The sequence below is a fragment of the Lactuca sativa genome, chromosome 2 (assembly GCF_002870075.4).
Source record: "Lactuca sativa cultivar Salinas chromosome 2, Lsat_Salinas_v11, whole genome shotgun sequence".
NCBI classification, from domain to species: Eukaryota; Viridiplantae; Streptophyta; class Magnoliopsida; order Asterales; family Asteraceae; genus Lactuca; species Lactuca sativa.
The window spans coordinates 2,704,383-2,719,881 of record NC_056624.2 but is presented as its reverse complement, the minus strand read 5'-3'; the positions used below and the strand labels follow the sequence as shown (position 1 = coordinate 2,719,881).

Below are 15,499 nucleotides of genomic sequence, written 5' to 3'. Positions count from 1 at the left end.
TTAAGAACGCCTTTCTTGATGATGATCTTCATGAGACTGTTTTATGCACCAACCTCCAAGATTTGTGGATACTCGGTTTCCTTCTCATGTGTGTTGTCTCAGGAAATCTCTATGTGGACTTGAACATGCCCCTCGTGCCTGATATACTAGATTTGCCCCTTTCATCACCTCACATGGCTTCCAGAGCAGCATATGTGATTCTTCACTATTCATATATTAACATGGCCGACACCGTGCCTACTTATTGCTCTATATTGATGACATTATCTTGACTGCCTCTGATTATGTTTTTTTTTTTTTTTTTTTTTTTTTTTTTTTTTTTTTTTTTTTTTTTACGCAGTATTATCACCTCTTTGTCTTGAGAGTTTGCAATGACTGATTTGGGGGCCCTTCACCATTTTCTAGGTATCACGGCCACACGTGATAACATAGTTTGTTCTTGTCGCAAGCATTTTATACTTGTGACATTCTTTAGCGAGCTTTTATGGCTTCTTGCAAGCCTTGCACTACCCCGGTGGACACGTACACTAAACTCAGTGCCACAGATGGTGAACTTCTTACTGATGGCACCCTACTTCTTGCTTATGGCACCCTATACAGGACTCTTGCCAGAGCTCTACCATACTTAACGTTCACTCGTCCGTATATTACATATGCTATTCAACAAGGTTGTTTATTCATGCATGCCCCGAGAGACCCCACTTTCAGTTCATGAAGAAGATTTTTCGGTATCTACAGAGCACCATTGACTATGGTTTTCAATTGGTTGCTTCCCCATCACACACTTTGACTGTTTACTCTGATGCCGACTGGGGGTGGATGCCCTCACTCTCGCAGATCTACCTTCAGCTGTTGTGTATTCCTTGGCCACAATCTAGTCTCTTCGTCGTGTAAACGACAACCTCTGATCTCCTGATCTAATGCGGAAGCAGAGTATCAAGGAGTTGCAAATGCTGTCTCAGAGACCACATGGTTACGAAATTTGTTATTTGAGTTGCACGTTCCTCTTTGCAAGGCGACGATAGTCTATTGTGATAATGTTTCTGCGGTTTATTCATCTCATAATCCAGTTCAATATCAGCGCACAATACATGAAACACCATCTCTACGATCCAAATCCTATGGAAATTGTTTGGCCGTAAACCATCACAGTTTTTTTTATCATATATATATTTTCCATTATCAATTTAGAATAAGAAATGATTCCAAAATAAAATTATTTGCAGCCATTAAAGAAAACCAACCTCAAAAGCAAACTATTCGTAAAAAATAAATACACCTTGATCTATTGTGTGTCCATTAAAATATGATTTATTTCCAAAATAACCTATATCGCCGTAAACAAAATCAAAACTATATGCGACCCTCCAAATAAAACGTTCAGAATCTATTCACTCTTTTGCATGGGCAAAACGATTAGGTTAAACCCAATCACACCAAAAAGAACGTAACAAAAAAAAAAAGTTATGGATGAAAATCAAAAATTTGAAAACACGACAAATTTAAAAAAAAATCAAATGTAAGTTCAAAAACAAACAAACAGATTTGTTTCAACTCCTCATCTCGTTCTCTCGTCACTGTCAAATAATCTGGTTCTTCTTAAAATTTTCCATTTTGATACCAATTTCGCTATGTAAGTACTAATCATTCGCTTATCTCTGTAAATATTAGATTTTCACGAAATCTTTTTTTCATTTTGGAGTAAACAATTTCGATTTGTAGAAGATTAAAGAAGATTCTCGTTAAAGTGCTTCATTCAAACTCAAAAAAAGTAGTTTAATTTCTTCAGCATAACCCCACCACCATCATTACATGATACCAGTTGGTTGATTATTATGCAGCTGATTGCTCCACCCAACTCCTTTTCGCCTGAATTTTAGGGTTTTCGCTCCTTCGCAATTTCAAATTAATATTCCTTCTGGTGGTGTAATTAATCATCTTGATTTCCCTGTTTCCCGGTCTCAAAATTTTCAATTTAACTTCCCACTTTTGTACACAGCGTTTCTCCTTTATTTTTTTTCTTGATTGATCGTACTTGTGGTATATTTTGGATTCACTTTACTTCTTAGAATCTCTTCTCCTTATCAAAAAGAGAAAGGGTGGTCTTCTCATGGCGTTTCAGCCGTCGGATCGACCAGGTCCAAGCTCAGGATCGAGTTCAAGTTCTGGATTTCATCATAATTCCCCTTTTGGTGATACCACTTTGACTAAAATTTTTGTTGGAGGGCTTGCTTGGGAGACACAAAGTGAAACTCTGCGACAATACTTTGAACAATTTGGAGAAATTTTTGAAGCCGTTGTGATCACTGATAAGAACACCGGCCGATCCAAGGGTTATGGTTTTGTGAGTATTATCTTGATTTTAATTTTAATTTTATTTTTTGTAAAATATACGATAAGCCATGCATAATTCCTGTATCTATTTTGAAATCTTGAATGGATATGTATGGAGGATTTAGGTGACTTTTCAAGAACCTGAATCTGCAAGGAGAGCATGTCTTGATCCTGCTCCGATTATTGATGGGAGACGAGCAAATTGTAATTTAGCCTCGCTTGGAAGGCCTCCTCGGCATTCCTTGCCATTTGGTAAAAAAAAAGTTCATTTTTATAAAAGACAATTTTCATGAAACTTCGTGTTTTCAGGGCGAGTGTTTTTTTTTTAAAAAAAAAAAATAAGAAAAAGCTTTATTTTAGAACAAAGAGTAGTGTTTAAAGAAATGCTATTGTAACAAAATTACTAGGTTATCCTTAAGAAAAATCAGGTATATATTTTTATATTGGTCAAAAGATTACAAGCTTATGGTTAAATTTGCCAAGCAATTCTACACAAATAGAAGCTAGTAGCTACAACTTCCAACTCGAATAAAAGCTACAGCTTCAAGCTACCAACTATTTTTGCCAAACATACCCTGGGTGGATTATTTTCTAATATTCCATGAAAAACTTCAAATGAAAATGAAAATTTTGAAAACGCTTTTGATTGATTCAGTTTTCAAAAATTTTCCAATAAAATGACAATTTTTTGTTTTCCAAATTTTATGTAAATTAGAAAAATAATTTTTATAGTTTTTCAAAGTTTTCTAAATTTCGAAGATCGGAAAATGAAAACTCCACCGTTCCAACGAAACGCGTTTTCTAAAATTTTCATTGAAAGCTGAAAATGAAAACTCAACTCTATTTTCTAAAAATATTTTCAAAGAAAATGAAAATAGTTTTCTACAACCAAACGCACCTTAAATGTTTTGGTTTCTTGTGGTAGGATCTTTGAGATCACCAACGCCTTATTTTGGAAGCTATGGCTATCAACAACCTTTTCCTTATGGTTACCAACAAGGATTAACATATCCCTCATACACGTAAGTTGTTTTTCTATTTGATTATATTCTTATTATTCACTTGTATATATGTGTAGTCTTACATTTTATTAGTTATAGTTAAATATTGTATTCAACAGAGTTAAACTCATACATTGTATTTATATTTATAATATAAAAAATTCATATAAATATTGTATTCACCATGCCCTTTCCATTCCTTTGTTATTTCATTTTCATTCCATTCCTATGCGATGTTTTCTAGTTTCTATGTAATTATTAGTATGCACAACACAAGTACATGTAGTTATATGGTACTTGCTATTTTATTTGTGCAGGTATCCAACATTTGGTCCCGAATACGTCTACCCACAGGTCAATAGTGCATACCAACAAAAATTTAATCACATGTCTTATTTATAGTAATCTTATAATTCTCACCTTCTCGAAAGACCTATTTACTTTTTTTTATAAATAGGGAATTTACAATCCATATGCGGGTCAACAACACTATGCTCAGATATATGGTGTACCCAACACACAAGTGTATCCATACAACCAAACAATGACTGGTCAACAGATTTTTCAATTTGGTGGGCCCGGTTATAGCGGAATTCAAACTTCTTCAATTCAAGCACCATATCCAACAGGTAAATATTTCTTTACATTTGTATGGTTATAATAGTATGGGAAATTGCTCATATCTGTAGTGATGTAAGTATGTTTGCTATATTTAGGTAAAATGGGTTAATGTTGGTTGCTTTTGGTTTGTGTTATGATCAGGTGTTGCAGGGCCTATTTCGGTAGTTCCTGCACCACCACAACCACAGTTCATTCAAGGTGGAGGTTCTGGAGCAAATGCAAGAGGGTAAATATTTGGTTAAGGTTAGTGCATAATTGGTTGTTAATTTTTGTTCTGGTAAATAATGAAAAAAAAAAAAAATTCAATAATTTGTTTTTATAGGTGCTCATAGATTGCGACAGGAGTAAGAGCAACAGTAGTGCTACTTGAGTGGCAGGGGCCTTGGATTTACCCTTGCGACTTATTTGCATTCTAGAGGTACCATTTTTACACGTTGTCAACATTAAGTTTGTCTAAATTACAAATTTGGTCCCTGTACTTAGCTGAGTACGTAGTTTTTGCAGGTTTGGTCATTTCATGGTTTGGTAATGCTTTTGGTCCCTTTTACTAACACGGTTTGTTTCAAGCTGTTAACCCTTGTAAAACGAGGGACAAATAGTCATTTCTAAGGATTTAAAAGCTTGAAACAAACTATGTTAGGATCAAGACCAGAAGCATCAAGGATAAAATGAAGACCAAATTGTAAAAAGCTTTTTTTTTTTTATTGACCTAAAATAAAAAAAATTTAGCTAAGCACAAGGACCAACTTGTAATTCCATCTAGTAAGGGTGAGTTCGAAACATGACCAAATTATAGTAACCACTTTTAATCAATCATTCCATCAAACGGCAGATATATGAGTTGTGTGGTTTTCTTAAGTATATAATTTGGTTCTATCTTTGACCTCATTCTAGTTCATAAACCTGATGATACTTTTTGTGATGCAGGTCATATACATGCATGCTAACCAGAGAAGTTATCTTCCAATTTGCTTCGGGTGATTGGAGAAGTTTGCAAATTTGCCTCTTCTTCCTTAGTGCCGCCACTTGGCTTGGTCTACTGGTATTATGGAATACCGGTGGCCATGGAAATGGCCACCAGAATCTGGAGCCAAAAAATGGCTCTGCGATTCTATGTAATAAACAAGAACCGGCATTGGAATCAACGTATGATTTTTGTTAAATTCACAATGCCCGTTGTTATTATCCCGTGTCCCAAAGGGTGGGATCAGGATCTTCTTTTACTTAAAAAAACATAATTTTTATTACAAAACTGTAATAAAAATGGCTCTGTGATTCTATGAGTTTGTGTGACTCGGTGATTCATCATCGAATGTTACTTTTAGTCGCTTAATGTAAAGACTAAAATAGAAATTTACTTCTTTCTTTTCTTCCATGCTGCTTTTCACTTATAATACACTGCTTTTAATCGACAATCAAACTCAATCCAATCTTGTATGGTTCATTAGTAACTTAATCCAATAGTTGCATTTTTTTTAGTTATTGACCATACAAATGGAAGTGTGTCATCACATTGACTAATCATTTTTCATACTTTAATATAATAGCCACTAGTATTAACTAGCAGATTTGTTTTTTCTGACACAAAGCATCACTAAATAACATTTTTTGACACTTCATTTTTTGCGAGGAATATCTTATATAAATATAATTGTGCCAACCTGATAAAAACCTAATGATGCGTTTAGTTGCGGAAAATGGGCCGTTTTCCAGAAAAAATTTTCAAAGAAAATGAGAATTTTGAAAACGCGTTTAGTTTGTCTATTTTTCTAAATTTTTCACAGAAAATGAGTTTTTCGTTTTCTAAAATTACAAAGAAGTTGGAAATTTTTGGAAAACCGATAATCATTGTTTTACATATTTTTCTAATTCCATTTTTTTTAAATAAACACACACCCACCTCTGCCTAACCCACCTTAACACCCCTACTAACCCCCCCCCCCCCCCACCCACCCACCACCACCGCCTGTCATCACCACCGCCGCCACCACCACAACCACCATCGCCATCATCGACACAACCACTGCCCCCACCCACAGCCTACCACCGCTACCGTTTTCTAAAAATGAAAACCGATAAGAAATATGCACATCTAAACGCGTTTTCTAATTTTCTAAAATTGAAAATGAAAAATGAATAAGTTTTAACTAAATGCGTTTTCTAAAATTTTCAATGAAAAAATGAAAACAGAAAAGGAAAATCGGAAAGGGATAACAAAAAACGGAAAATGAAAATTGTTTTTCTGTACTTAAACACAACCTAAGCTTCTGCGAGCTTCCTATATTTCAGTGAATAGTAATGTTTTGTCGATGTAACGTTCAACCTTATATTTAAACGGGAAATCTCCAAAGAAGTCCCAAAGTTTTGGGTCAATTTATGATTTAGTCATAAATTAAATTTCATTAACGAAAAAGAACAGGATGATTTGGCATGCTCTTTCTTTAGGAAGAAAAAAACAGATTATTAGGAGAAAAAGGGGGAAGAAGGGCTCAAACCCTTAACCTCCTACTCCTAACCCACACACCTCACCACACGAACTGGAAGCATTTTTGTTATTACTTCTTCAATTGTATTTATAAAGTCTTAATAATTAACTCTTAATAACATGGTCAACACTACTCTGTGACCCTTCTTCTTCCCTTTCTCCCATCTCCGATTCTCTCATCTCAACTCTGGCCAATCTGTCATAGGAAAATTCATTTTGGTTCAAAAGTCGACCACCCCGCCTCTGTTTTGGTTCGAAAATCCACATTGGCAAAACCCCTCGACAAACTCTAGTGAGTCTGTAGATCTACATGTCGTCGCAACTCCTCCCTTTCTTTTCTCTCGTTACAACAAAGGCCGCCACAACTCCTCCTGCTGCAGATCTGGAATCAAATTTTCATTTTTGAAGAAGATTAGAGAAACCAACAAATTGTTTTCCAGGTATCGATAGAGGAGAAGAAGAAATGATTAAGAGCTGAAAATGATCTCAAATGTTTTCAACAACTTTTTCTTAAATGCTGATTAGAAATTAGGATTGGAGATTTAGTGATTCCTAGAAAACATTGGTGAGTCGTTAATGGTGATATTTGTTAGGAGTTGTGAGGAAGAAGAGAGTTATAAGTCTTTATAAATAAATTTGAAGGAACGAAATCAATAAATGTTTCTATCTAAAATGGTAAAGTGTATGGTTGGTCATAGGAAAATTCATTTTGGTTCAAAAGTCCCCCTTTTTTTTCTCAAATAATTCTGATTTTTTAAATTCTAAAGGGCTGCCACATCACCAGCCACCTCAACCCAAAAGTCCATTTGGCAAGCCACCTCATCAGTTACCTGTTGAAAAGGTAAAAAAGGGTTAAAGTGGTTATAATAGCCGGTTTTCTGTCCTTTTTTTTTTAATGAAATTTAATTTAGGACTAAATCATAAACCCAAAATTTTAGGACTTTTTTTTTTGGAAATTTCCCTATTTAAACCATTCAACTATATACATGACAATTATAATTTCTCTTCACTAAAGAGTCATGAGATCATCTATTTCTATATATTTGAGGGTGTAAATATTATATCTTTAGATTAAATATTGATCTGATTATTGCATTATAATTCTTAGTTCCTTCTAAATGTGGTCATTAGTTATTCGTTATCATTTCAATGTGATTGTGTTTCAATATAAAAACACATGAAGTATGGTGTTCCTTAGTCGTCATCAGTTGGTGTTCCACCTTCTCTATATCAATATGATCATTTTAGTGAATAACTTTTTTTTTACTGAAACAAGTACAATGTATGATCAATTTTTAGTTTATTTAAAAGATAAAACAAATATATAAATCAATTATATTATTTCAAAACAAGCTAAATTAGTTACTAGTTATTTTAAATATTTTTATAAACTTAAAATTAAGTATAAAAATAAAAAATTTGAAAAAATATATCATTAATAGTCTGTATTGGTACAAAATAAAATATAATTTTGTTGTATTTCGTTTGTTATGAAATAATCTCTAATTTGTAATTTATAAAGTTTGTTAGATAAAAAATACAATAGAAATATGACATGTGGCATGATCAACTGAATTTCATACTTGGAACTCACAGTTTTTGTTGAGAATAGATTGCAATTTTTTTTTCTTTTTTAATAGAATATTTAGTCTTATAAGGGGGCGTTTGTTTTGCAGAATGTTTTCTGAAGGAATGAAATTTGTTAAAAGAATTAGAATCCAAAGGAATTAGAATCTAAATATACTAAAGAGAAATCTCCAGAAAAGTCTCAATATTTGACCCTAGTTTATGAAAAAGTCCCAAACTAAAATTTATTTACGAAAAAGTCTCAATTACTGGTAAAAATGACGATTTGACCCTATTTTCCCGGTTTACCGGTTTCATTACTTATCCGGTTTTAATAAAGTCCCATTATTTTATCATAATTTACGAATAAGTCCCAAATTATGGTAAAATAATGAGACTTTAATGAAACTGGATAAGTATTAAAACTGATAAACCGAAAAAAAAAAAAAAAAAAAAAAAAAAGAGCCAAATCGTCATTTTTTCCGGTAATCGAGACTTTTTCATAAACCAATTTTAGTTTGAGACTTTTTTGTAAATTAGAGTAAAATATTGAGACTTTTCCGATGATTTCCCTATACTAAAAGCTGAAATGTGCTTAGAGGACAAGGAATGGAATTTGTTTTTTTATTTGTTATCTGATTTTACAAAGAAATTGAAAAATAAAATTTATAATATGATAGAAATACCCTATATATTACTTTAATAAACAAGACAAAGTTTTAATTAATTACACCTTTTATTGAACTATTCTATAACATATAAATTAAAAAATTAACATTTCGTAGAACACAATCAAATAATAAAAATATATTTTAAATTGAAATAAAATGATTATATATAATAATACAAAGCAACAAGTCATTTATTATATAATAATATAAAACACGTAGATAATATATATATATATATATATATATATATATATATATATATATATATATATATATATATATATATATATATATATATATATATATATATATATATATATATATATATATGACAAAACTTCAAAAATGGTCCCTGTTGTTTTCAAAACTATCAAGTTTAGTCCCTAAGTTCAAAAAACCTCACAGATGGTCCCTGTGGTTTCAAAACTTTTAACATTTGGTCCTTTTCGCTAACTCCGTTAGCTTTTAGCCGTTAAGTAAGGGGTATTTTTGTCATTTCACTGCCCAGAGACCATTTATGAGGTTTTGTATTATTTTTTTTAAATAAATAAATAAATAAAATTTAATATGCAATGGGTCCCACATCTGTGTGTGTGTGTGTTTGTGTTTGATAAACACCAAGAACATATTCATATATTCAAGAACAATCAAGAACATATTCCGCCACCACCACCATTCGAACACCTTCTACCACCACCACAGTTTGCCACCATCACGGTCTGCCACCTCCACCGTCGGCCAAAAAATCATCCATAAACAAAAACAATACACAAAATATGGGTTTGTCTCGAGTTCACCCCTATCTGATGAATACACACACACACACACTTGAAATCAGATTCGATGAACATACACTCATACACATATAAAATCAGATAAGATATATACACACAAAGTCAGATGAACACACACACACACATACGAAATTTGATGAAAACCCTACCTAAAGAACGAAATCAGATGAACACACACACACACACACAAAATTTGATCAACATATGTTTTCTCGCCGTCACCCTTGATGCTCATTAGATCTGGAAGACGAAAACACTAACTGAAGAACGAAGCCGTCATCGGAAAAAGAGATCGACGAAGTCGTCGCTAACAACCCTAGCTTCGATCTATGTGTCGTCGTCACCGCTACACCACCTACATACGCCACCATCCTCTATTCCATCCTTTGCATCACCAACTGTTTAATCCGGAAACACCATCATCACCGAGAGAACCTTTCACCAATATCTGTTTTCCGTCGGTGTTGCAGCGACGAAACCCTAATCGGAGTTAGAAGCACAAAGAGCACCACCACCACCAAGTCCAGTTCTTTGAGAAGACAACAATTAATCTGAGAATGGAGGCATACATCGGAGCATCAGGTGAATAGATTTAGCAAACATGTTTGCTCATCTGTTTCCATATCTTTTTCATGGAAACCGAAGCTATGGGCTTTTCTCATTGAGTTTATGGATGAATCCAATTTAGGGGTTTGTTTACCCAACTGAAAACAGAGAGAACGGAGAAGGGAGATGTGGGTTTGGCTTTCTTTTTTACTGAGAGAGAGAGAGAGAGAGAGAGAGAGAGAGAGAGAGAGAGAGAGAGAGAGAGAGAGAGAGAGAGAGAGAGAGAGAGCCTTTAATATTAAATAATTGTATTTTTTTCTTTTAAAAAAAAAAATAAGGTAAAACTTCATAAATGGTCCCTGTGGAAGTGAAATGACAGAATTGCCCTTCACTTAACGGCCAAAAGCTAACGGAGTTAGCGAAAAGGACCAAATGTTAAAAGTTTTGAAACCACAGGGACCATCTGTGAGGTTTTTTGAACTTAGGGACTAAACTTGATATTTTCGAAAACCACAGGGACCATTTTTGAAGTTTTGTCTATATATATTTTACCAGAATCTTATATACATGGGAGGATAATTGTGCAAGGAAAAGAAAAGATAAGCAACTGAACGGTGGATTCTTGATGCATGGGGAATGAATTGAAAATCTTTGATATAGGGAATTAAAAAGTAATTATGGAAATTATATTTCATCCCTTTTGTAAGCCAAACACGTATTGTATTGGATTTTAGTTTCCAAATCCTTTAAATTCCTTAGGAATAAAACGAAACAAACGACCCCTAAGTAAACCAATCTTCATGATTCAGCAACAAATACAATCTTAAGAAATGAAAGAATAAATAGACCTTATTTCTTGGCTCTCTTCAAGAGAAATTTCAAGGAAAAAACCCCAAGAACAAAAGTCTGCCAGAACCACCCACTTGAATTCCCCGGATCCACTCTCTTAGCCAATCTCCAAGCATAAACCGCTTCCCCAACATGCATTGCAATGGCCCAAACCGCCAGTATCCTCAACACCAACATGGAACGTAAGAAGAAAAGGCATATGGATCGAAGGAGTGGCACAGGCGTAATATCGGGGAAAAATGCGGCTGCAATTACAGTCGACATTCCAAACACGCAGAAGAACCATGCGTAGATTGTGGGCCCATCTAAGCTTTTTCGTTTTTGTTCTTGGTAGAATGAGATGGTGGTAGCCATGCCTTGTTGAGGGGTTGTCATTGGGGTGTACCCCAGCTCCTGTTTTGCTTTTAGGTAATTAAAATAATGTGTCACACCCACCTACATATACCAAAAACAATATTTTGTCATTTTGTGTGTAAATTGTAATTTCTTTCTTTTGGATATGGTCCCTAACCCAATTATGTTGCTTTTTTATCCATGTGGTTTCAAGTTTCATTTTTGGTTAGGATATAGTCATTATGTATTATTATTTTTAATATTAAAAAGAAATACATAAATCATAAATGTGGGCAAAATGATCATTCTAGCGCTCTGAAAATATCCGTTACTTTTTGACCCATATGGTTTAATTTTGTTATGGATTATTTTTGGTGATGTGGCGTTAAGTCCTGGTGAAATGACTATTTTGCCCTCACTAACATATTTCTTAAAAATAAAAAAATTTCACGAGGGCAAAATGTCAATTTACCATGTTCCCTAAACGAATGTTGTTATTTTATTATATGAGCGGTCTCAATTTGTTTTGGATTTGGCCCTAACATTCATTCCTGTCTATTTTTGTTGCTAGATCATATAAGATGGTAAAATGACCATCTTATCCTCCCTTATCAAATTTCATTAGTTTTTTCTATCAAAAATACACAAGTTAGAGCAGATTCATCATTTTACCATATACTTCCAAAACAAAATGAAGAAAAAAAAAACCAACAAAATTCGAAAATGGGGCCACCAAATGAATAAAGAAAAGCAGAAAATTCTTTTAGGGACCAAATCTAAAAAACAATATAGCACAGGGACGGAATTTGTAATTTAGTAGTTAATAATAAATGAAGATAAACATAGTTTTATGAACCTTGTAAACTTCTGCAGGGAGCAACAATGGTTGAGGAAGCCAAGCATGATTCAACCAAGGATACATGATTGTGTAGACAATGGAAATTATTTTCCCAAAAAAAAGAGCTCTTGGAAGACTTAATGATGCCTTTGGCATATCATAATCTAAACCTCTCAGCAACGGGCGTAGAAATTCAAAAGTGTTCACAGGAGAACCTGTTTATCATAATTCATAATTTTAATTTTAAGTGGGACAAGACCCATAAAATAACAAATCAAACCAATTCTCTTATAACTTATTAGTGTAGCAACTTTAAAACATAAGTTGCAGCAATAACACAATTTTTTTTTTGTGCATTATATTTATATCATCCTACTTTTGTTTATTTCTCATACGTCATTGTATCTTTACTCTTTTTATTACTAACGAGTCATGCTTTTAAAATTTTACCCGATTAACCACTGAAACAATTTTCTTTTTCCGATTTAACCACTGAAAGTTTCTTTTATTTTCAGTTTAACCACTGATCGTCTGTTTTTTTTTCCATAATAACCATTGTAAGTTATTTTTTCTGGTATTGACTAGCAAACACCAGTCAGAACAATATATTTTTTTGTTAAAGATGGGTTTTTTTAGAAAAAAAAAAATCAAAGTTTCAGTGGTTAAATCATAAAAAGAACTATTATAAAAAAAATAATAATAAAATAAAATAAAAAAATCATAAAAGGAAACTCTTTGAGTGGTTAAGTCGAGCAAATTCCAAACTTTAGTGGTTTTTACAAAATCCAATATTTTATGTAGTGGCTTTTATGAAAAATAAAACAAAGTTTTGGTGGTTAAACCGGAAAAAAATAAAAGGTCAGTTGGGTTTTTAGGACATTACAAAAAATCAACCCAGTTATAGCATCGAAAACTCGTTTATGTTGATATGAATTACTAATTTGCTATAACTGAGTAGAATGTTGTAATATAAAGAAATGCAATATAAAAATAAAAATATTAAATGAAAGTAGGTTGCTATTTAACTGAAAATGAAAATTACCATCTGATATGAAATATGGCTGGCCAGCAGCAACTGGCTGTTTTCCTCTTCCAGGAATATCATCCAAAAGTCCCATACTTGCCAGAACTAAAGCCAAAACCAAGTTATCAACATAAACCCAATCACTTTTCACATTTGAATCCCCAATTTTGAATGGAAGAAGCCCTAATTTTGCAAGACTGATAAGTCTTGGAATGTGTCTTTCTTCACCAGGTCCATAGATAGCAGCTGGACGTATTGCACATGTATAAAAAAATTCTCCCTTTTTCTTCCTATAAAATATTAACCAACAAAAACTACATTACCCTTTTATTCATAATCTTTTTATCTATAATATCAACCTTCTTAACAGATAGTAAACCATATTTCCAAAACTATGGGCTAAGTCAAACATAAGATAGATAGAGTAAAAAATAGGGCAACATGCCAGAAATAGCAATGCATCTTCACTATAATAAGAAAAAGTGAAAGTAAAATGCTATAATAAGAAAAGAAAAAAAAGAGAAAGTAAATTGCTAATTCTTGGATTTAGTCGTAAAAGATATTGAAAAAAAATATATATATTATACTTACTTAGAAGGGCGACCATTGGTTTTAAGCACAAGCTGTTCAGCAATAGATTTGCTTCTGCTATAAGGATCAACATGGATGTCCAGAGGGATATAAGGAAGCCTTTCATTTCCATTAATAATTTCATTTCCAGCAAATACAACATTTGCTGTACTCACATATACAAGTCTCTTGACACCATTTTCATGGCAAGCTTCCAAGACATGACATGTTCCATTAATATTCACATCATCAACTCGCCCAAATTGAAGCATTTCTTTACCAGACATGCCAAATGAAGCTAAGTGGAAAACACAGTCTACTCCACGTAATGCCTTCTCCACATCTTTTCTATTACTGATGTCCCCTAAAAGCATAAATTTCCATCAAGTGAGTTGCATATAGTAATATATATAAATGTAATCGGCCTAGGTAGCAGCCTTTCATTTCACAAAATGTTCATTGATTTGTCCGCTTTTACAACTCTATGATGACTTATAAATGTGAGTTCATCGTAACTTTTGTTCAGAAACTATGGTTAAGGATTATGGAAGAGAAGTGCTTTGGTTCATACAGTTCTCGATCCTTGTAAGAGCTTAATGATTAATCTATCTTCTAGAAGATTCAATTGTCTTATCCAGTCGATTATTTTCAGTCTACTAATTTCTACCACATTCATAAATCGCATGCAATTAGAACTGAATCTAATGCTAGAATACCTAATTCTAGAAGTAAATCAACAAACACGAAGATGCTCAAAATTCAGCTGAACACATCCCTAATTTTAGAACAGAAAACGCAGTTAATACCTTTAACGTAGTGGACTCCGTTTTTGAGAAGATGGTCGGACCAAGGAGAAGTTGATCTTAGATCAAAAGCTCGAACAAGACGCGCGCCTCTGCGAACCAGCTCCAAACACAGCGCTGAACCCACAAAACCCAATCCACCTGTAACAGCGAACGCCTTTCCCTCTATACCCTCGTTCTCACTTAAATGCATCTCTGCGAATTCGAATTGTGTGTATTTGTGACACCCACAGTATCGATGTGAGCAGCAGAGATCTCTGAATTCGAGGGTTCAAAATCAAGGTTGACGATTTGACCTTTGACTTCTCACTATGCTCTGCTCTGCTCGTCTATATATATATATATATATATATATATATATATATATATATATATATATATATATATATATATATATATATATATATATTAGGAAACATTTTTGGGCCACGGCCCTAGTGAATTGATCATTAAACTATTTTTAAATGATTTTAGGTAAAATACAGTTGTTTGATAGAAAATACAACTACTTTCTTGCTGAAAATATAGGCAATATATCATTCTACTTTAAAAGTATATTGTTTTAATGTGAAAAAATATATAACTTAAGTACATTGTTATTTGTTTCATATAGGAATACAAAATAACAAAGCTTGTTTTTATAGACCTGTAGTGGAATTAATCTTTACAACTATTGTATACTCATACAATGTTCATCTAGAAGACTCGAAACCCATCCTTGATAATAGACCATTTTATTTTCTTTCGACATTAAAAATTCATTTGATTTTTCTTGTTTACAGCTTGTATAGGTGTTGTATGTTTATTTCTTAAAACCTGTGATCTTGATTTATTTACATTTTGATAACCCTTGAAAGCGGACATCACAGGTTAGGTAAGTTCGACTGTTGATTCACCTATTGATTGATGCAGTGTGATGGCATCTCCTGTGTATTTTGTTATCACTAATGCAAGTCCTACACAATGTTGAACCAACATAAGTTAAATGCAAAAATGACAACATACTTACATTTATTTGTTTATTACAAAATCCTATTTTTTCGTTACTTTCAATTTATTTTCTT

At 33.1% G+C, this 15,499-nt stretch overlaps 2 protein-coding genes across 3 annotated transcripts; one reads left to right on the top strand and one right to left on the bottom strand.

Moving 5' to 3' along the window:
* The first annotated feature begins 1,529 nt into the window (after nucleotides 1–1,529).
* LOC111891982 (uncharacterized) lies at nucleotides 1,530–5,331 on the top strand. 2 transcript variants are annotated; one of them, XM_023888042.3, is made up of 8 exons: nucleotides 1,532–2,344; nucleotides 2,460–2,586; nucleotides 3,260–3,356; nucleotides 3,653–3,689; nucleotides 3,793–3,964; nucleotides 4,098–4,199; nucleotides 4,279–4,374; nucleotides 4,884–5,331. In XM_023888042.3, the coding sequence occupies exons 1-6, from the start codon at nucleotides 2,111–2,113 to the stop codon at nucleotides 4,184–4,186; spliced, it is 756 nt and encodes a 251-aa protein (XP_023743810.1). In that variant the 5' UTR covers nucleotides 1,532–2,110; the 3' UTR covers nucleotides 4,187–4,199; nucleotides 4,279–4,374; nucleotides 4,884–5,331. The 2 variants fall into 2 exon arrangements, with proteins under 2 accessions (XP_023743812.1, XP_023743810.1); XM_023888044.3 differs by lacking the exons at nucleotides 4,279–4,374; nucleotides 4,884–5,331 and having other exon boundaries at nucleotides 1,530–2,344; nucleotides 4,052–4,191.
* Nucleotides 5,332–10,682: 5,351 nt separating this feature from the next.
* Nucleotides 10,683–14,760, bottom strand: LOC111891977 (uncharacterized). Its single transcript, XM_023888037.3, has 5 exons — nucleotides 14,439–14,760; nucleotides 13,654–13,996; nucleotides 13,081–13,352; nucleotides 12,057–12,253; nucleotides 10,683–11,302 (listed from the first exon to the last, which is right to left on the bottom strand). The coding sequence occupies exons 1-5, from the start codon at nucleotides 14,626–14,628 to the stop codon at nucleotides 10,868–10,870; spliced, it is 1,437 nt and encodes a 478-aa protein (XP_023743805.1). The 5' UTR covers nucleotides 14,629–14,760; the 3' UTR covers nucleotides 10,683–10,867.
* Nucleotides 14,761–15,499: the final 739 nt, after the last annotated feature.